Source organism: Cottoperca gobio, chromosome 7 (assembly GCF_900634415.1).
Source record: "Cottoperca gobio chromosome 7, fCotGob3.1, whole genome shotgun sequence".
NCBI classification, from domain to species: Eukaryota; Metazoa; Chordata; class Actinopteri; order Perciformes; family Bovichtidae; genus Cottoperca; species Cottoperca gobio.
In genome coordinates this window covers 5554017-5576676 of record NC_041361.1, presented here as the reverse complement: position 1 = coordinate 5576676, position 22660 = coordinate 5554017, and the positions used below count along the sequence as shown (strand labels likewise).

Below are 22660 nucleotides of genomic sequence, written 5' to 3'. Positions count from 1 at the left end.
GTTCTCCTCAAAGGCCCCTCAGTGCAGCTCACCCAGCCTGGACTCAGACTGTGCCCACTGTTTACTGTGACTGTCATCAGGCCCATGGAGGCCCAAACAAAGGGGGGTCTGTTCCTATTATCCTGCACAGGATTGTCAACCCCTCTCTGGACGCAAACTGAGCCAAGGGCAGGGGGTTGTCGGAGGAGCACCGGGGGGTTCGACCTCACCAACCTTACAGCAAGGATGAGAGAGCAACAGAATGAACGTAAGACAATGAGAGAGGGGGAAAGGAAAGTGAGAGAGAGAGGAAGATGTATAGTTATAACTGAAGCCTAGACCCTTTCAAGTCCCCTGTCGGAAACTGCTGTAATGTAAACACCTGCGGCCATTAGCTGATTCTATCTGAGGCACCGGATAGAAATGTTTATATGTTACAGGCTACTACTGAAAGGCCATTTAAAAGCAAATAGAGGATTAGATATACAGAATGAGTAGTGGCAGGCTATGTAAGCTTTCAGCTTTAAGCCATGTTGAATTGTCATTGGAAAAAAGAGGAGTGGAACGCCTTTGAAGACGAGAACAACCACATTAAATGGGCAGGAAGGTGAGCTAAGTGTAGAAGACCCCAAGACACGCTCTGCCTCCTTTCCTCCCTTCCTCTGTTTGCAATCATGGCTTAAGCCGTCTGGCAGCCTCTCGTGCTGTGCCATTGAAGTCTAATATTATTGCCATAAAAATCACCTGGCAAGCTATAGCCCTAAAACATCTCAACTACAGAGCCTTTAAAACTCCACTCTCTGTGTAGTGAAAAGGTTTAAGGAGGTCTGTCTAGATAAAGCGGTCGTTCCTGGCGCATCGGAAATCCCTCGGCCTGTGTCAGCGAGAGCAGAGCGCACAAGAGGGTCAGGAGCGTTCCATAAAAGTGTGGTGTTTAAGAGGTGCTGGGGCCAGGGGGGCAGATGGAGGGATGAAGCAGCTGCCAAACATCTGCACCCCTCCTTCGCAGTCTGCTCTGTGTCTGTGCACCGCTGCCTTTGTCACAAACTTCCTGCTCCAGCGGTGGGGATAGAAAGCTTGGATATCTTCAAACATGCGGCATGAAATGGCTGTTGTGAGGCTGTAATAATGCCTCTTTGACATCAAAAGACTTTTGAACCATATGAACAGAGGTATTCACTCGGGTGCACCTGCAGATTGCAGAGTAACTATTAAAGTGGCAGCATTGCAGCTGCATGTTTTCACCCACACAGTAAAATAATTACTCTAACTACCCTCACACTGAAAGGCCTATTGTCACTGTCTGGACATCTGTCATCATTGAATCCACGCAAGCATACTAGAGAAGACTTGTGGGAAAGGAATGACGAAATGTGCTTTATCATACACTTAAGCATCATGATACAAATCCCGTCCTAATCCGTTTTGTATTTGCACATGTAGCCTCAAGCCTTTTGCCAACTTGTAACAAAGGCCAACTTAGCTCTATCCCCATTAGAAACCACAACATTCTCTCTCTCTCTCTCTCTCTCTCTCTCTCTCTCTCTCTCTCTCTCTCTCTCTCTCTCTCTCTCTCTCTCTCTCTCCTGCTCCTCCCAGCACACAGCGCCTCCTCATAATTTGCTCGTGTCTCTCCCGGTGATACGCGTCTGCTCGCAGCCTCCACTCTGCAGTTGCATGCTGCACTACGGTTGGTAGCTGTTGGCCAATCAACAAAAGGGCTTTGAAGTTAAGTTGATGTTTTATTTGGGCGCACTTCCCTCAATATGAGGGTCCGTACCTGACTTTGGATATTGAACACAGGCTGCCTGTTACTACAAGTTCAATATCCATTTCCCAGAGTTTCGGCAAACAGAACTGGGCGCAATTACGCACGGCGAGTACCATGGCACCGATTTTGGATAGACGTGCTCCGGCTTTGCTCTTGGTTTGGAGCTACTGCGTGCTGGCGAATACCGCTTTTACGAACTTTACTTTAGACAACGAGTTCCACTCCAGTTTCATCCACCGTCGACTGAAGAGCCAGGAGCGCAGAGAGATGCAGCGGGAGATCCTGTCGATCCTGGGGCTGCCGCACCGGCCGCGACCCCACCTCCACGGAAAGCACAACGCTGCTCCGATGTTTATGTTGGACTTGTACAACGCCATGTCCACGGAGGGGGACGAGGACAGATACTCGTATCCCTACAAGCCCGTCTTCACCACCCAAGGCCCCCCGATAGCCAGCCTGCAAGACAACAACTTCTTGAACGACGCAGACATGGTCATGAGCTTTGTCAATCTGGGTAGGCACCTTATTCTGTCCAATTTATAAGACTTATAGACATATTTTAGTGACAGGAAAGATTCAGGCCGTTTAAGTCTATTGTTCACCATTACTCAGTCCAGTCAGTCTCAATTCTCTCAAACACAATACTTGAATCATAATAGTTTTGTTACTCACTATATGTACTATATAATTAGGTTAGGGTTTTTTTGTACACAGAAGAATAATTAGAGGTCCCTAAAAAAGAAATACGAGTAATTGTATTTATTTATGGACAAACACTCTTTTCACACGTTTTTGGTTTGAAGTTTTCTGCAGCTTTTGTCAAGTAATCAGCTATATACTGTATTCCCTGCAAGTATTGCACTCCAACATACTGAGTCTATGTGTTGAACTGTAGTAGGATCATTGTGGATTGTGTCTTGTTACTTCACCTTAAGGAGCAGCATTTGTATTGTATTGTATTGGTCTGATATTACACCTACATTCACACACAGGGGACCAGCACAACAACTATGTTTACACACAACTGGGTGCAGTTATCCAGCTAATACCAGGAGTGTCACATTCCAGTGTCCGTCTCTGTTAAACAGCTGTGCAACAACCAGCTAATGTTCAGGTGCTGGAGCTGTGGATGATGGACCAGCCAGCAGTTAATATGTCAACCATGTGTTATCTAAAGAATGAGTAAGTCAACAGCAGAATGGGTTCAAAGTGCACTGGGTCCTCCCTTCACTCTAATCTGAAGACATCCCTACAGACACTCAGACCACAAAATAATGCCAGTCAATGATGATCCAAAGTTAGTTTAGTTAGTTTCAGTCGGTCACACAATGAGTCATTGTGTTGTAGCATGAGTACCACTCCAATAGACTAGTTGTGTTTAGTCCTCAGTTGTTAAATGTTTTTTTTCTCTGGACTACAGAGTTTATCTTATCAGAATGTTTATGGAAATCAAACAGTCAAACTTGTATTGCTGTCAGCAACAATCAGAGATTGTTAAGTGCAAATAATCACAACATTAGCAGGCGGTGTCAGATTTATGGATAGATAAACGCATCGTTATAAATATAATTGTTTAACAAATGATGCAGTCACAGCAACTACCAGAAGGGTAGCTGTGTATACTTTTGTATATTAAACTTTGAACGAATTTGGGGACCAGACAGATAGAATGGCAGATGAAAGTTGGAAGTTTGCATACAATCCTGGAAAGATCATTGTTGGAGCGTCTTGGCAATAGAGAGGGAGGTGACACTGGTTCCTCCACTGCTCTGTGTAATTACGTTGGGAGCTGCTGCATTGTGACTATTTTTGACAGGCTGTCACACAGACGGGTTTGACCACAGAGACTTGCAAAGTCGAGGGCCGAGGCAGCAGTAAGCTGACAAGGAAGGAGGGAGCTTTAGAGAGAGAAAGAAAGGCGAGAGATGGTTGGGACTCGGTCCAATTCTTTTGCAAGAACGATGCTTAAAGCAGAGAGAAAACCTAAACAAAGATGCGTCACATCAGCTGGAGAGAACATTTAATTTAATATAGAGGATCATGGAAAGAAAGTCACACTGCCTTCCTGAAGTCTTGTGGCTAATGTCATTACCGATGGCATTTGTCCAGGTTGAGTCTTCCTCATTGCCCAACAATATGTCTCTCGTTTGAATATAAAGTGGGCATTTGAGATTGCATTGTGAGTGTGTTATCCGCCACGTCTTGCATTTGTTAATAGGATTCATTTTTAAGTTTGTCCCTGATAACATCAGATATTTGTCCAGGCAGCTTGATTCAAAACAGAACACAGTATGCTGTTTCATTACCCTTCACATGAGAGAGAGAGACTCACACACAGAGGAGTAAGTGATGGCTATCGAATGGATTGACTATTTCCTCTCCAAATTCCTTCCTTTCCACATTTGCTCGCTGTGGGTTTGTTTTCTTATTTAGGTTGTCTGAGAGCAAAATGAGTGTGGCTTTTATTTAAAAACTGTCCCTCCAAAGCTCTGCTTGTCTCCATAACTACCGTGCCAAGGTACATTAGTCAGACTTTGCACACTGGTTACTGCTTCAAGAGAGGTCTGGTTTGTACTTAGGGCTAAATACTGTGACAAGAACATATCTGATTTTACTGTGGGTGCACCGTAGATCTACACTGATTGAACGTAAAATCAAAGTAAATATCTCAGAGCACTAAACTTAATATAAAAAATAAAAGTTTAGCTTCGTCCTGATTGCCACTCAGGGGAGCTGCTACACTTTGTTGTCATCTTGTGAGAGTGTTGCAGTCTCCAGTGCAGCCAGCCAGGGCGGGTGTGGGCTTAGTGAGAGACCCCAGGCCAGGGTTGTCCTCTCACTGAGTCACTTCAGTTTAAAAGCCCAGCTGTGTAAATGGCTTACAGCATACATTCAGAATGTACACTGCTACACGAAACACAGGTCACCCAGGCACTGGGTGTGTGCCGGACATGCCATGATAACACGCCAGCAAGTGAAGGCAACATGCACATTCCCCGTCTCTCAAGGTGGCGAGAAGTACAAAAAGATAATAATAAAATGTGCATTTTAACATATTACTTGCCAACATTTCTGTCCGTCTGCGCACACATCTATACTCATACACATCCTTTAAGTAACTATTATTTTATGTCTTCCCTGTGGTCTCTGGCAGCATTAGCCCTCAGCCACCGTGAATTAAGGCATTTCCTCCTCAACAAACCACAGCTTCCAGGGCTTTTGGTCGCTAGTTTGGCCTGTGCTGTGCCACAGTTCAGATCGGTTCATATTAAACTCTCACACAGGCCGTTCATACTCTGCTATCCAGGCACACGCACAAACACTCATAATGCCAAACCTAAATTGCCCATTTACACGTCCCAGACCACAGGAAAAGGCTGTGACTTAGATGTCTGCTATTTGCATCCTGGATGACGGAAACAGTAGCAACATCATCACCTGTATTTAGGTTAGAGAGGGGGTTGTAGACTTTTACAGTAAAAGGTTATCATGAGGTGTGTTAGTCACCGCTTCCTTATTTTGTCTTTTCTCATGTCGTCTGGCATGGATTACCGTAGCCTTAGGTGAGGAAACTTCTACATTCCATGTTTGTGTGCGTGTGTGTGTGTGTGTGTGTGTGTGTGTGTGTGTGTGTGTGTGTGTGTGTGTGTGTGTGTAAACTAGGGTTGTCCAATATATTCAATATAGTGGTTCATTTATCTTCAGCGGATTCATATTGTTACGATATGGTCCTATTATGATATTGTTCTAAGTTGAATGATAAGACTAATGTTTCTGTCTTCAAAACCAAACAATATACATACATATGTATATTATTATATTGTCCGTCTCTTATTACTTTCCAACCCTGTCTATGGCATTTAGCCACAAGCCCATTGGTTCCTACTGAAGAGGTCAATCCTTTTTAAAGGGATTAAAATTGAAGTAGTAATTCAAAACATACACTATTAAAGTTTTTCTTTTACACAACTGAGTTTGTCCTGCTGTAATGTGTAACAGTAGCACTGTTTATTGCTTTGATTACATTTATTAGACTATTTTACAAGGTGCTTGTTCATACCTTTTTTTCAGTAACTCAGCCCTGGCTGATTGGTCCTTGCATGTGTAACCGTGATGCTCAGGGGGGGGGGGGGGGCATGCTACTGCTGTAAAGTAAAATCATCCCAAAAAAGTATAAATACCAAGTCATTGAAAACAATGCGGTACCAAGGATGCATTTAATTGCTCAGTGTTCGGCTGCTGTTAATCTGCAGCAGATGTGATACATTTCAGTAAACAGATTTAAAGCGCAGTACACAAACAACTGCTTTCTTTCTCTCATTGCTGCAAACTTGAAATATGCAACATTTTGAAAACTGTTATCTGCCGCGATGTTACACACGCTGACCCGTCTTAGTAGTAGTGTCGAGTCATATATTTAACTAGCGTATTGAGGTTGTGATCAGAGAAAGGGGGAGGTATCATAACAGACTTGGCTGAGTGAGTCAGTCCACCAGCAGGTCAATTATCTTCTGCGCTACCTTGGTGACGGGGGCACCACCTGGCCCTCCCCCATTCATGGCCCTCCGTCATGCTTCCATAGGAGCTGCCAGTTCTCTCTGCTTTATAGAACACGTTAATAGGAAGGTAATGAGAGCAGAGAGGGGAAGAAATGTGTAACTGGTAAATTAGTTAGGATTTATTAGAGGCTTTGGCGTTCAGACAGCATTGTGTCACCGGCTCACTCACAGCCACATTCTCGGAAGCAGTTGTGTCACACTGCAGTCACGCTAGAGGCACGCAGATCTAGTTTTATAGCCGAGAGGTCCACACGTTCAATTTCAACTGAATAGCTCCAATATCTCTCTTTAAAAAACCCCATATCTCCTGTTCATTCTCTCCCCACCCTTTTCTATTGCTCCTTTGCATTCCTCTTCACAGTGGGCTGCCCGTGGTGCTGAGGCTAATACAGATGTTTCCCTCTGTCTGCAGGCCAAAGCAGCTGTGCAGAGAAACTTTATCTTTTCAGAGTCCAACAAGTCCCCTCCTCTCGACCCCCACCATCACGTCTGGCCCTGTCTCCAATCTGTCCCACACGCATGACCATCTGATACCAAATTTCCCTCCCGACCCTCCTGAACCAACATATTGATTATCAGCACTGGCCTCCTAGTTTTAATTAGTTAGTTATCATGTGGTCCCGGTGGTGTTGTGTGGTGTTTAGTCTCCAACCTCCTGCTCTGGCCCTCACCTCCAGGGGTTTAAACCTCCCGTGCTTCCAGACATAAAACATTTCAACACTTTCTCAAGTTCTTTTGTGTGTTTTTCCACTCTCCACCTCTCTCTCACACACAGACACACATGCACACATACATACACTCATACACACACTTTCACTGAACCCAAAACACAGCTTGCCCTTTCTCTCTCCTTCACTTCTCACTCCTCTCTCCCATAAATACACACACACACGTACTTTGTGTCCGTCGTTGCGTTGTTGTTATTTGATGGATTTGTCTGTCGCAGGCTCTCCATCTCACACTAGAAGCTGCTTTCCCAAATGGGTTTCAGGAGACTTTTCATCACATGAGGACCCTGAAAATTAAAGCATAAGTATGTGTTGATAGCCAGTCATTCATCTGTGTGCAGCCAGTCCTTGACACCGTTAGTACGCCTTTCTCCCTCCCGTAGATTTATGTAATCGCTTCTGTATACACTCCTAGTGAACTAAAAACACATGCATGTATATGTACGCACATGCCTACATGTGTGGAGACAAACGCACACACACACACACACACTTTTTTTGCCCGAGAGGAATGTCTCTGGAGCTAATTAGTGTTATTGAGCGCGTGTTTTATTGCCTTCTGCTGGACAGGGAGTGAGCAGAAGCCGAGGAATGTAACAGTTGGTACAGATAGCCCTGGCTTCCTGTCAGGTAATTTCTCTCAATGCTCTCCACAGTTTGATGTATTACACTTGGTTCTGGTGGGTAAATAAATACCACAAATGGAGACAAAGAATCTCTCCTCCGTTAAGCTTCAGGCAGATCTATACAGCACGTAGCCGCAGAGAAAATCCATTTATTTTCATTTATAATCTCTTAGATTCACCTGTTGAACCCAGGAGTCCAGGATGACATCTGGATGTGCACATCAGAGCCTCTCTGCTCTTGGCCAGGCTAAGGCACTTGCTGGGAGGGATGATGAAACTCTCTGCGGGTGGGACTTGATAATGTGGCCAGCGGTCAAAAGGCCCAGATGTACTAAGCAGCGGGCGTTCTAGCTCTGCTACAATGATGGACGGAGCTCCTTCAATGCCAGGAATGTCGGGTTCATTTTAGTTTTACTCTCCTGCTCTGACTTCTTATTTTTTCTTTCTATCTCTCCAAACAAAACATAGCTTCAATTTTGCATATAGAAAGAGGAATAATTGATACATTAAAGTGAGCTGTGAGATAAAAAAGAAAAAAAGAAAGTGCAGTGGATACCAGAATGAATTATATTTCCACCCGTTTAGCCACTTCTCTTTCATCTGGGTTACTTTGGCCGTGCCTTATCAGCAGCACATGAGACTCCCCTGCACTTCTATGATGGCGGGTACCAAGCAGCGAAGCTGCGAGAGCAGATGTGGGCCAGAGATCCTGGGACTAACTGCTCCGCTGCTGCAAAAACAAATACAACACTCTTAGCTTGGTACCGGGGCACTGACAGGGCAGAGGGGAGATGAGGAAGGAGATGAGAAGACAAGGGAGAAGAGGAAAGGAGAGAAGAAAGACAAGGCCAAGAGTAGGAGAGGGGAAAGGTAGATCACTAATGGATGTCGTGCATTTGTTTAAACCTAGTGCATTAGTCCTCATTCCTGTTTCTTGTGGGAACATAATGTGCTTTAGAGCATTCGTGTTAAGGCACTTATGTGTGTTTTTGTGCATAGTAAAACACTATTTCAGAGCCACTTACCCTGCCCAGTCACCAGCTGCACTGTGTGATGTGTGTTAGTTCTTCTAGCGGAAGATTGCGTTAGCGGAAGCCCGTAATACTGACCAGATTCCTCAACAGGTTCCAACAGCCAAATCAAAGCTTGTAAAAGCCAAGCAACAACTGTATGCAAGAGTTTTTTTTATTTATGATAAGTGATGAAATTGTTACGTCTGTGCAGTGTGGAATATGAACTGCATGTGGCGGCTTTCTATTTATTTAGGCAAGCGTGCAGCTGTGTTTCCTCCACAGCTATTTTGTTTATTTAAGAAAAATGGGCTGTAATTAAACAAAATAAACAACAAGCTGTTAAAATCAGGGTACCAATGTGCCCGTCATGTGTATATAAGAGGCCACTCTGCGACGCAGGAGGAAATTATAAAAAGTTTTATGTAGACACCGGGAAATCTGTGTGTCTTTTTGTGCCAATGTGCGTATTGTATGTGAATTTTCCTGAGTTCTATAATAAGAGGCGGCTTGGCTGGTCCAGGAGGGTGTGGCCCCTGTGGCCACAAAATTAAAGAACATAAAAACAAGGGGATGAGGGGAAGAGTGAGAGGGGGAAACTGAATGGCTGTGGTTCCACGTCTCTGAGTTGTTTTATCCTGCAGTTAAGAGGAAATGCAGATGGTTACTGTGGCATTAGCACAGCGAGATCCCTCATTGCTTGGCACAGATCTCTCCACACCCCTTCATCCCTGTCTCTCAACACATTATATCATACCACAGAACAATGACCGCTGAAGATTTAGGATGTGGTTTCTTTGTTGTCACCGTTGCCTTTCACTAATGTACAACCTCTCTTAACAATTTCGGAGATGACTATTGCAGGACCTGCAATCACTGCATCACTGTGGGCTCTTGAGATTCACCACTTTGGCTTACAGTGAAGGAGAGATTCATCCATATTATAAATTCAAATCAAAGAAGCCTCAAATTAGACGAGCACATTGAGATTACTCTCAAGTCTGTCAATAGAAATAGAAATATGAAGCTACTAACTTAGTTTAGCACAAAGACTGGGAACCCAGCATGGCTGTATCTGTAGGCCAGCACCTCTGAAGTTCATTAATTAACATGTTACGTTTCATTTGTTCCATTCTTACAAAGACAAAAGTGTGAACATAAAGAGTTTGAAGGATTTGGGGTTTTATAGGGGGTTGATTAAACAAACGAGATATTCCTTTTGTATTTAACCGACAGTTACCATGAGAGTGATATCTTCACAGCGAACTCTGGCAGAAAGAGAATAATTGTATTTCCTGAAATGTCAAACTTTTCCTTTGACCCAGAACTACCTGCACGGCTAGAGACCAGTGGAGGTAAGATCATTTCTTATGATGAACCGACCTTGTAGCACAGCTGCTCTGCCGAGGTGAAGCGACAAGGAGAGGCTTTACGGTCAGATACATTCCTGTGAGTTCCAGGCTGTTACATTTCCAGTATAAATCTCTGGCCCATGATGCCCAGCGAAGCATGAGGTGGAACCCAGCACTACAGTTTACGGGTGCAGAGGGCAAGCATGTTTGATGGCTTCAGTGAGAGGGAGAGAGAGAGAGAGAGAGGTCAACACAGTGGCTGTGAGTATAATCCGAAACCTCTCCATGGCCCTCAGGCTGGAGGACTCAGAAAAGTTTGGTTTTGACCACAAGCCTTAAATGTAAAGACTCTTCTTCCTGTGGTTACTGCTTCTCCTTGCACAAAGGCTCAAAGGCTTGTGCATATGATTGTGCACACACACACACACACACATGCACACACACACACACACACACGCTGCGGTGAGTTAATGATCGTTAAGTGTGAGTAAGTTATAGCATGAAACTCCGCTGACCCTTTCCCAGGGAGCCAGTGCTGTCAGGCCCTATAGCAGTACAAATACATCACACAGGCATGATGTCATCAGTAGTCGCCAGTGGACAGGATGTTTCCTAACGTGGTAATCGCCCTACTGTGGGTAGTCACCCGGTACCCAAGAGATCAAACCCTCGCTACTCTTTATAGGATAAACATTTTGAGCAATCTGCCCTTTCCTTGCACTGCGTCTTTCTTCCCCTCTCTCCTTTTAGCTTACGGAAACTATGACTTACTTGTTCCCAGTACTGTGCTTAAAACATTGTTGAATTTAGAGCAACAGAAAGAAAAAAAAGAAAGAGAGAGCGAGAGAGAGAGGTCATTATAGTGCATCAATCACATTTGAATGACTATGTACTAGTACAGTCCCATTCATTTACTTCCAGATGAAATGACCTGACCCTGATTTTGATTTATTGCTTTCCTAGTTTCTGGTTTGGGAATCAGGTGTGCTGTTAGAGCTAATGGGCTCTACAGGGATGCAGAATGAGGTGCGGATAATGGTTGCACAGTTATCTCAAGAGAACTAAAGGTGAGGGGTGGGGGGGGGGGGGGGGGGAGAGGGGGAGGGATGGGGGGGGGTGGGAGCTTAAGCTGTCGGTTGAGAGAAGTGAGAGTAGTGCCAAGGGTGAGATCCCCCCCCCCTGCAGAGCAGCGGAAGCGTGCAAGAGGGAGTGAGTGGTGTGAGGGTGCCGAACAGACACTTGGGCTAATGCGAGCCGTCAGATTTGACCGCTGCTGCTCCGGAGCTTGAGGTGTCGGAGAAGTGTCTTAGGTCCACTAGCCTGGCAGGGGAGGGGGGAGAAGACGGAGAAAGGGAAAAGCAAGAAGAGAAATATACAAGTTAAAAAGTAAGGCTAGTTATATTCTGTGTTTTTGTTATTGTCAACAAATCCCATGAAATTAAAAGCAACAGTGTCAGTGCGTGTCCCCAGCTTCTCAGTAAAGAGGCTAAAGGCTAAATCATTTTGTTAAACAACTGAGAACTATAGTTTTTCAGAAAACGTTAAACAAACAGGAGTAAATAGTGGATGTTGTGGATTTGGTCCAATAGCAAGTATTCACAGCAGCAGCATGGTGTGTGTGGGATCCACTCGGAATACAATAAAGTGCCAATGTTCATGCTAGTAAAAGAGCAACAGTGTGGCTCACTGATATGTTTGTAATAGTTTCTTTGCAAGAGAAATGAACACTATCACCCGAATACCTGGCTGCACAAACAATACTTGTTAGTAGGATCAGTTAATTGGTCTTTAATTGACAAGAAGAATACAGAATACCAACAGACTTATCCTTTAAAGACAGTCTAACGTTCACTATGTACAAAACAGACCAACATGAATGGATAAAAAAAACAAAAGAAACACCACTCTATTTATCAAATAAGGATAAAGTGACTGTAGAGTAATGAGCCTCAAATCACTGTTGATTATTTTCTGGAAAAGCATCAGAGGTTTTGGGTGTTAACCAGCAGAGACTCTCAGTGGAGAACATGGTAAGGAAGCCGTAGTCTCCCTCTGGTTGCCAGGTGCACTGCAGGCGTGGAGAACAGAGAAGTCGTCATCCTCCCGACATCTCTGATGTGTGCTGCTGTGCACGTGTGTGGCCCGCACAAGTCAAATGATGTGGTATAACTAGTGCATCATCAGCAGTTTGTATAAGAAGCAAATCAGACGTCAGACCAAACGATAGAAGCAGCGCACTGTGTATGTGTGTATGTTTGTGTGTTTCTCTTTTGCATGTGTGTGTGTTGTTGCATCTCTAATTATGGATAGCAGAAACCCATAATGATTGTGTTACCGTGCTGTGACGCACAAGACCGTTCGCTTCACAGGAAACACTGTGTGTGTGCACGGCACGTGTGTGTGTGTGTACGTGTACATACTACTCAGAATGAAGGGCTCATAAGCCATGAGAGGGTGTGTTCACCATGTTTGTGGTGTGTGTATGTTTGCGACACAGGTGGGGTGATGGCTACTCACTTCCTCCCAGAGGAAGTCATAAATGCACCCGCTTGGCTTTGACTGCCTCTTCCCCTCATCTAATGACTGCCATACTGCAGTAATGGCCTGCAACCGAGAGACAAAGACAGAATCGTGGCAGAGGTTAACGCTACACTCTGTAGGCAGCCCTCTCAAACTGTACAGATCAAATTCATACAACGAGGAGTGGAAATAGAAAGCGATGCGAGAGAAATAGTTAGTGTGGGAGTTTCACAGCAGCCTCCAGCTGTTCTCACAAGAAAAGATAAAGAGATTTTACAGTGAAGGGGCGGGCGGGTTGCTCCGGAGGCTAAAAAACAGGTCTGGCTTTCACCCCAGAGGGAGTGCACCTGCGCTGGGCTACAGAAGGAGGGCCCTGGTGTGGGAGATGAAAAAGAGGCTGTGTGAGAGGACACCAAAAACATATATTTAGATGGATGATATGAAATGAAACTGGGAGTCCTTACTTTGTTGTATTCCTCTTTAAGCTTTCACAAGCCCAGAAGCTGAATGTGAGGTTAGCCTCAGGTGTAGGTGTAGCTTTAGACTTTTTATTTTAGCACTAGAAGGTATGTATTGTCAACACAGATGATCTACAGTGCAGATTTGGTACACGTGTGGCCAGAGAGCGGACTGGTTAAATTGATAAGTGCCTAACTCCATTGTTTTCACAAAGAGTTAAACATCTTTTTAAACCAGTGTGTGCCCAAAGCAGATTGTGGACAATGGGAGCTTAAAGCATGGCCATCTAATGACCACAGAGCAGAGCATTGAAGAGTAATTAGATCCTTTCTTTACTCCTGCTCTGGACAATCATCTCACAGTGCTGCCTTTGTATAATGTCCTTCAGCAACTGGGTTTAATAGAGACATACATGAAAGGGGGTGTAGGGGAGAGAGTCCACTACAGAAGAGGGGTAACAAGTCTGAGGAAGACAAAGAGGCAGGTGTGCAGTGAAAGAAATAACACCACACAAGCTGTGTAGTGAAACATGCATAACATTTACATCATTGCACACTTATATCACTAACAGCTGGTATGTTGTCGTCAGAAATTCTTTTGAATCACACGCTCTGTCCTTGCAGGAATAGTCGGCCATTGTGTGTGTGTGTGTGTGTGTGTGTGTGTGTGTGTGTGTGTGTGTGTGTGTGTGTGTGTGTGTGTGTGTGTGTGTGTGTGTGTGTGTGTGTGCTTGGCAAAGATTGAAGATTTTTCAACCAAAGTTGTGCAGAGTTCAGAGGCAGTCAACTCTGATAAAGAACTGTCGAGGAGCAATGAATGGTTGATGGATGGCTGCTGAAAATGTCAGAGGGAGGCGCTGCTGGAGAGCACTGGCCTCTGCCACAAGCTGTGACTAAGCCCTTATTGTAGATACGTATCTGTATTAAGACTGTAAACAATTGTTTTCATCCACCATGACATTTTCTACAAACATTCGCAGTCTCCAGAGGATGAATCCTAATCATTTTGGTCATCCTCTCACTTTGACTTTTTCCAATAGCCCAATTATTGTAAATGACGTGCTACAGTAAATAACGTTGGTTATCCCCATCTAGCTTCATCGTCCGGTCAAAATTTCAATCTGTCCAATGACCAAATACATGCCCAACTAATGACATTCCCTTCAGATGGTAAACATACTAATCATTATACCTTCTAAACATCAGCATGATGGCATTTTAATTGAGAGCCTGTAAACTTGCTGATTTTCAAGCATTTAGCAGCACTGTGGTTTTGATAAGTGCTATATAAATAAGGGAGGGAGGAAATCTCTACTCAGTACAGTACATAAAAGGGGGTACAAGATGGAGAAAACGGAAAAAGGGGGCTCAAAGTGCCGACGGGGGTCTGGGTAGATGATGATTTTTGTACGCTTGTAAATCATTTGATGTGTATTGTATGTATCTGTCTGCATACGTACGGATGTGTGCATGTGTGTGCGGTCTGTCTGACAGTTAATAAAGAAGGGAGGTGCAGAGAGAGAGCCAGGAGATGATGAGAGACAAGGCGCTGACCCCTGGGATGTCCTGCTGGGACACGAGAGGAGCAGGGTCAGGGGGGCCACGTCTCGGGGATGCAGCGGGGGTTGGAAAGCTGGGATGTGGGGATGAGAGAGAGGAGGGGATGGGGTACACCAAAAACATTGAGCCCCCAACTCATGAGAACCAGATGAAGGGCAGACTGGATGACTCTCTGGGGCTATGAGAGGAAGAGAGAGAGAAGAAAGGGGCTCATAAAGCTGTCAGAGTCCGCCTGCATCTCTCTATCATGGCTCAGTGTGCGCCAGATGCAAAGTGCTAGTCCTCATGAATGTTTCAATCATAAGCCAACATGTGTACTGCATAACTGTAGATGTTTTTAATCTGGGACTGACCCAGAGTCTGACAAGCTATGTCAGCTCCTTGCTAACAGCTCAGGTTGATGGACTGTGGAGTAAGAATACATTTTTTTTCTTGACCTCTTCTGCAAACGTGTTTAGTTGCTCCATAAAATGCAACTCAATACCACACAGAAACCTTGACTTCACGTGAAAAGATGTTTTTCAAATGTAAGATTTTCTGTTTTCTTTTTTGCAGTAGAGCACGACAAGGAATTCTTACCAGTGCGGCGTCATCACCGTGAGTTCAGATTTGACCTATCACGGATCCCCGAGGGCGAGGCGGTCACTGCTGCTGAGTTTCGTATTTATAAAGACTTCATCCACGAACGCTTCGATAATGAGACCTTCCGCATTAGCATATTCCAGGTGTTGGAGGAACACACTGATAGGTGAGCATGGGAATATATGGTTTTGTGCTTTGTTTTCGGTAATGTAAGTTGCAATATTGTTAACCAACAAATAGATTTGTTTTCATATTGCTAAGCAATTACTCAATCTGCAATAGCTCTGAAATGTTCATAACCAAATATCTGTAAAGCTAATAATCACTTTCTCCCTTTGTCATGATTTTCTTGTATGTTATAGACACAATTAATCAACATATTATAAATAATGAAAATAAGCATTTATTCAAATCCTTATTTGGAAGCTTCTCCAATCACAACAGGTCTTAGCCCCACCTTTTCCATGTGACTAATCTGGGTCGTCCAGAAGGTGTATGTAACTCGGGAATAGCCCGTGTCCTGCTCTCCTCGACCCCTCCTAAAGGTTTCTGTTGTCCAGAGGGAACAACACAGTCATTTATTCCTCTGCCAGAGACGGGCCTGGGTACATGAATGAACCAGAGCTCTGTGACACACTATCTGCCCAGTCAGAAAATAGGTCGGGATCCATGAATGGCTGCAAGAAGAACAAGGGATTTTAGTCTCTGATGGTGAAAGAGTAGAAACGAGTTCAGTGTTGGACAATAGGACTGACTTGGATATGCACTATTTCATTCTCTACTTTTCACACAGTTTTTTCCTCTTTTGCAGCTGTGTTTCTCTCTCTCTCTCTCTCGCATGAGAGTATAGATAGATAGAAAGAGAGAGAGAGAAGAGAGAGAGAGAGAGAGAGAGAGAGAGAGAAGAGAGAAAAGAGATAATCTATAAGAGCGAAAGAGAGCGAGAGAGAGAGAGAGGATGAGAAGAGAGAGAGAAGAGAGAGAAAGAAGAGAGCGCGAGAGAGAGATCGCGATATAGAGGAGGAGAGCGAGAGAGAGAGAGAGAGCACATTCGCCCTCTTGTTTCTCTCTCTCTATCTCCGATCCCTCTCTCCCCACCTCTATCTATCTCTCTCTCTCTCACTCACATTCGCTTTGTTTTTTCTTCTCCTCTCCCTCTCTTTCTCTCTCTCCTCTCTCCCTACTCTCGCTCACATTCGCTCTTGTTTTTTTTCTCTCTCTCTTCTCTCTCTCTCTCTCTCTCTATCTCTCTCTCTCTCTCTCTCTCTCTCTCTCTCTCTCTTGGCTTTCTAGCTCTCCCAAAAAACTCCCAGCCATAGATTGACTGTGTGTAGTGTATGAAAGGCCTGTCGTTATAAAGCATTATTGTCAATTAAGAAAATGAAGTGTTCCCCTGGGCCTCACCATCTGGAGCCTCCCTCTCTCCCTCTTATCCTGCTCCATCTCCCTCTCTTTGTTTCACTCAGTCACACTCCTCTGACTCCCTCTCTCCACTCCATTACTTTAATTTGCACTTCGGTCACTTAGCTTCACACATGGTTTCAACCGATCTTTTTTTTTTGTAATTGTAATCGTGCGTAAAATCACTGTTGACTTGTGTTTATCTCTGACTTTAAGTGTGAACTGTTATTGTCTTCTCTCCAGGGAGTCAGACCTGTTTCTGCTGGACTCTCGGGTGATCTGGGCAGCAGAGGAGGGCTGGTTGGTGTTTGACGTGACAGCCACCAGTAACCACTGGGTCCTGAACCCTGGCAAGAACCTGGGTCTGCAGCTTGCCCTGGAGAGCACAAAAGGTGAGTGTCACTGAGATAAGTGTATTCCCTGGCACATAGGAAGTCACAGGTGGCCATGTTACCCAAGATAGACAGCTGAAGAAGAAAAAAGATCAGAACAGGACAAGAACAACGGTTGCAAAGACGAGGTGATGATAGTTGTACATGGTAACGATCTTAATTAGAAGGAAAGTATTGTAAGTATGAATTAAAGTAGTTATTTCAGTTACCAGTTATTTAACAGTTAACACCAGGTACACGCTAAAATAACTCAGGTTAAAGATTCCTTGATTAAGTTCTAGGTAGACTTTAAGTGCAGAAACTGTAATGCTAGGTTTGTGTACAATAACAGAGTTGCTGAATACCTTACAAACATGAATGTCGGCATTATAATACAACAAGCATTGACATCATGGCTGTTCTCCTAAAGGCCAAAGAATCAGTTGATTCATCCTTTGTGTTTGTACACAGCAAAGATAAATCAAACCCTGCTCCTCATCATTCATCATCAGTCATTCATCCCTGTCTTCATCCGTCATACCCTCAGCATCATTAGCAAGCATGCAGAAAATACACTGCGTTATCCTAAGGATAACATCTTGAGCCGGAGTTGGTCATCACAAGGCTTGGAAGTTAGTCAGTGGAAAACTTAATCAACAAACAGTGTGAAGTACGTGTTTGAGAATACTATCTCTCGCAGGATGGCAGGATGTTACATGTTAGCTGAGGAAAACAGACAGTGTATTGCTTTCATGTTGTGTGAGGGGAGTGCTGGAGAGGCTGTATCCACGAGCGTGTGTTTGCGTATGAAAGGGTTATGGGTGAGCATGCACAGACAGGCACATGGGACATCCCGTCGCCAACGACGAACAGAAGCCTTGATTTACCACATAACGGCGATCAGACACACATTCTTCTATAGACACTGCTGGAGAGCGCAGGCACGAGCATGCACCAACACACCCACACAAACACACACACACACACACACACAAGTAGAGAGGCTTAGATGTTCAGTGCTACGTTTGTTCTTGGCATTTCAGAGGTGGTGAAGCGATGAGAAAAAAGGGAAATGAATTCAAAGAGGGAAATTTCATTTGTAGAACAGACAAAGGTTTGTCGCAGTGAGGACGGCGAGGACCACACACATGCAAAATAAACTCGAAACACAGGGACGCCAAGTGGGAACACATTTATTTGATTTCAAAAGCATTCCCTTTCTCTTTGTGTATCGCCCTGTATGAATCAAATCTAAATTTCACCTGTTGTACGGTTCTCTCTGTCTCCCCCTACAGGAGAGAGCATCAATCCTCGTGTGGCAGGGCTGATTGGTCGCAGTGGGCCTCAGAATAAACAGCCCTTCATGGTGGCCTTCTTCAAAGCCACTGAGGTGCACCTGCGAAGCATCCGCTCAGCGCAAGGAGGGGCCAAACAGCGAAACCCCAACCGCTCCAAAGGGACAAAGAGCCAAGAGGCACTGAGAGTGGCCAACGTTGCAGGTAAACACGCCAAGTGTGTGTGTGTGTGTGTGTGTGTGTGTGTGTGTGTATGTGTTGTTTATACAGCCAGTGCTGGTTCATGCCATTGTGTTGAGTCGACCCCCCTGGTTTGATCGGGCTTTTTTGTTGACTATGTGAGGAATCCACGGAATGGGACACAGATGATTGGAATCCTCTAACTCGTATAATGTGTACTCATTGACACGCAAACACAAATACACAATATATCCGGACCGACAAAAAGTATGCCGTTGGAATTGATGTGATTCTCGCACGACAAAACATGCAATGCATACTCGGGGCCTTTGTTTCAGAGGTGTGAGAGGGCTGTGTTTATGCGAAGCGCTGAAACACTAGACCGTAATGCCTGAGCTTCAAATGTCCCTCTGCTGTCTTTATTTATTTACACAAGCATTACAGAGCAGTCGGGGCCAAGTTCCCTGCATGGAGGTAAGGCAGAGCAGGCTTTTATGGCAGAACACATCTGCAGTGTGCTGTGGGGCAACGGGGGCCACGACACATGGGCCAAATGGGCTTGTTTGGAACTTTGGATACCAGCGGTCTCTAACTGAATGATGAGAACCAGTCGCTCATGATCATTTCCAACTTGAACCCTTCTCAGAAACTAATGTACCACAGAGCCCCAGAGGTCACCAGAGGAAGCGAGAGAGATAGCATTAAATAGAAAACATATTGCGCAGATGGGGTAAAGGGGAACAGAAATGTTGAAATGAGCGAAGAAAAGGGAGAGAGAATATATTAAGACTTGAGTTATGAAAAAAAAAGGGGGGGGGAGGGACCCTAGTCTGCGTGCACATCTGTTTCATCCAGTGGAAACTCAAAGCCCAGCAGAGTGAGTCTCTAAGCAGGGTGGTTCATTCATTTGAAACAATTACCAAAACTGCTGCTGTATGTGGAGGTGCTTTCCTTCAGTCATTGTTTAAATGTTACTGCTTCATATGAGGATCCTGGAGGTGTTTATGTCTGTTCCTTATCATCCTCTGTCTAACTAGGGTCTGACTACAGTAAATAGTTACTCTTGTAGCTGAATGGGATAATTGCACATGTGTTGAAGTATAATCTCTCTCTCTCTCTCTGTCCGTCTGTCTTTTTCCTCAGAAAACAGCAGTACTGATCAGAAGCAGGCGTGCAAGAAGCACGAGCTCTACGTCAGTTTCAGAGACTTGGGGTGGCAGGTACGGAAAGCATTCCTCTCCCAGGTAGCCCGAATTTGCTCGGCCCAATTGAAGCCTAAATCAGACGCTCCTGGTTGCAAGTCTTATCCCAGTATCCTTCATAATGGCACACTGGAATCAGTCCACGTACGACTTGAGCACATAGTTGTTATTGCGACAGGGAACAAGTCTGTTACACTTAAAGTCTCTCCAAAAGGTGTCCTCTTATATATCTTTGTTGCCCTGGTTTTTGTCTTTCAAGCTACATACAGGCTGATTATGTTAAAAAATACATTGAAAACTGATACAATTAATCAATTAGTAAGTTAATCAATTAGTCGAATGACAGAAAGAGTAATTAGCAATGATCTATTAATCATTTCAGTGTTTTTCAAGTATAAATACCACTGGTTCCAGTTTCTCAAATGTAAATACATTCAGGTTTTTGTTTGTATTCTATTAGAGTAAATCAAATATCTTTGGATTTCCCACTTGTACAAACCTAAATGTATCTCCGTCTCCCTCACTCTCAGGACTGGATCATCGCTCCAGAAGGATATGCGGCGTACTATTGCGAGGGAGAGTGTGCCTTCCCGCTGAACTCCTACATGAACGCCACAAACCATGCCATTGTGCAAACCCTTGTGAGTAACCGTGAAAGCAGGGAACATAAACCCAGCCGTCATGTTAAGAGTCTAATCATCTCATCAACTGTCAAGGCAATGTAGTCGCTTTTTGAAACTACTGTATTTAATAATCCAAAGCGGTTGCAGATTGTATTTTTGAGTGTACAATCATCCGTGATGTGACACAGGATAAGGTCAACCTTTTTAAAGACTGCTTTTTTCTCCACAGTACTGTAGATTCAGTGTATGACCCTGTGTGATGCATCCTTTTCATTTCCTTTTGTCAATATTAGTTTGTGGTGTAATGACGAATTTAACATTTAAACTCCCTCTTTTCTTCCCAGGTTCATTTTATTAACCCGGAGACGGTTCCTAAGCCTTGTTGCGCCCCCACACAGCTCCACGCCATCTCAGTGCTCTACTTCGATGACAGCTCCAACGTCATCCTCAAGAAATACCGCAACATGGTGGTCAGAGCTTGTGGCTGCCACTAGGCTGTCAGCGTTCACATCAAGACACACACATATGCACGCTCACATGAGTAGAAAGGGCTTCTTCTTGCTGTCAGGCACCATTTGAAACATCGAGAATGGATTAAAAACAAATCCAGTACATGTATTTAATGAACGTTCTGAGAGGTGAAGACCGTCTCCTGTGTGGAGGGTACTCTCGTTTCGTTTTTAAAGGTTGCCCTGAAGTAAACACGATGTTGTGTGGCAAAACGGGAATTTCATTCAATTTTAGACTCCTCGCACACAAGTGCACACACACGCACAAACAAACACGCACACACACACTCACGTTTGTGCTTTCTACTGTGTATACGAGACATTAAAAGCAGTGATTGTACTGTATATTCATCCACAGTCAGCAATCTTTTGTTTATTTTAATACTTGTTATTGTAGTTGATTCTTTTACTGTAGATTTTATTATATATAAATATATATATATTTTTATGACTGAGAGACTCGAATGGATGTTCTGAATTTCTTCTATGTACAATACTGTGTAAATAATTTTTTTTCAAACAAAGCAAGAAGTGTATTTATTTCCTAGAATGTCACTTGGGTTTGTGTTTTTTCTCCTGTATGTAATGCTGCCGGTTTTCTTTCACACGATAGTACACACAAACTCTGAGGAAATGAAAACAAAGTTGACGGAAAACTACTTTGACACGAGCGTTGAGTTCACACTCAATGCGCCTCACGTGTTCATGCACACTGATGGCAATAGGCCATTTTTTGACAACTTGGACCTGTTTAAATGTCTACATACTTCACATGTTTAAAGCAACAATCAGCTGAACTGTCAGAAAGAGAGAGCGTTGTACGAAGCATCTTATTTTGTGTGCTAGACGTTTTCAGGTTTATATTCCTCTGCTGTAATACAATCTGTCGTATTTAAAAGGTCTATTTATTGAGAGCTGGCTAAGATGTTCTACAGTGTACTCCAATGTCTCAACCATGTTTTACTGCTGAACTGGTTGCAACAATAAACTGGGAGAAAAGCAACAAAAACCACCTTGAGGTGTGTTGTTTAATCTGGTTGAAGAGCAGAATTAAATCGACACGCTGGTGTTCTCGACACAGTCCCGCACAACTACTTGCTTGGATTGTAGCTGCTGGATGTTAATACATTTACATTAGATTGGATGTCTGCTGACCTGAGATCAGTCTGAGTGTGTTTCCTTTCCATGTGCAAAAACAAACTGAAAACCTTTGTTTTCTCAGGTTTATGTTGAGGTACAGTGTGTGTCTGTGTTAGTGGTTTATGCCTGTGAGGTGGATGTGTTTTTGTCTTTGGGTGGGTGGGTGGATGTTTGCACATGCTTTTTAATGTATAGCACGGGTTCTGTATGTCATGTCTACTATAAAGCCATTTATAGATATATTTGGTGCAGACATGAGACAATTTATTTTACATTTTTAATCCAATACATGTGCTAATTATTCATTTGTCTTTGTCATTTATTATTGTTGGCATTGTTATGAAGATGATTGGGTCCTTTCACTAATACTACACGAGCCTTGGATTTTAATAACACGCTGGATGTGTTGCACCTTCCTTCATACATGAAACATCATGTATGAAGGAAGGTGCAACACAGAAATGCTTCATATTTCATGACATATTCTGCCTCTAGTACAAAGTTGCTTGGTTGATTAAATAACAAAACAGTTCACTTTGTGCAGAAGTAAGCAGCAACACAGGTTTACACTGCCCTCTGCTGGGTGGAAACTGTACTGTGTGTTTGTTTACACGTCGTTAAGCCCTTTTTTATAACTATGTCTTATCGATCTGAACTTTGGATTTGTATTGTTGGCCTGCTCACAATTATTACCTGAGCTGAAGAAACGGATACACATTCAGTCAGCACCATAACGCCTGCATGGAGGAGGTGGAGTTCATAAGATTCAAAAAAATCCCTTACACCTACATACT

At 43.9% G+C, this 22660-nt stretch overlaps 1 protein-coding gene across 2 annotated transcripts; it reads left to right on the top strand.

Moving 5' to 3' along the window:
- The first annotated feature begins 1629 nt into the window (after positions 1–1629).
- bmp7b (bone morphogenetic protein 7b) lies at positions 1630–21991 on the top strand. 2 transcript variants are annotated; one of them, XM_029436588.1, is made up of 7 exons: positions 1630–2264; positions 15122–15311; positions 16790–16938; positions 18213–18416; positions 19536–19612; positions 20125–20235; positions 20562–21991. In XM_029436588.1, the coding sequence occupies exons 1-7, from the start codon at positions 1865–1867 to the stop codon at positions 20709–20711; spliced, it is 1281 nt and encodes a 426-aa protein (XP_029292448.1). In that variant the 5' UTR covers positions 1630–1864; the 3' UTR covers positions 20712–21991. The 2 variants fall into 2 exon arrangements, with proteins under 2 accessions (XP_029292448.1, XP_029292447.1); XM_029436587.1 differs by having other exon boundaries at positions 15119–15311.
- The last annotated feature ends 669 nt before the right edge of the window (positions 21992–22660 follow it).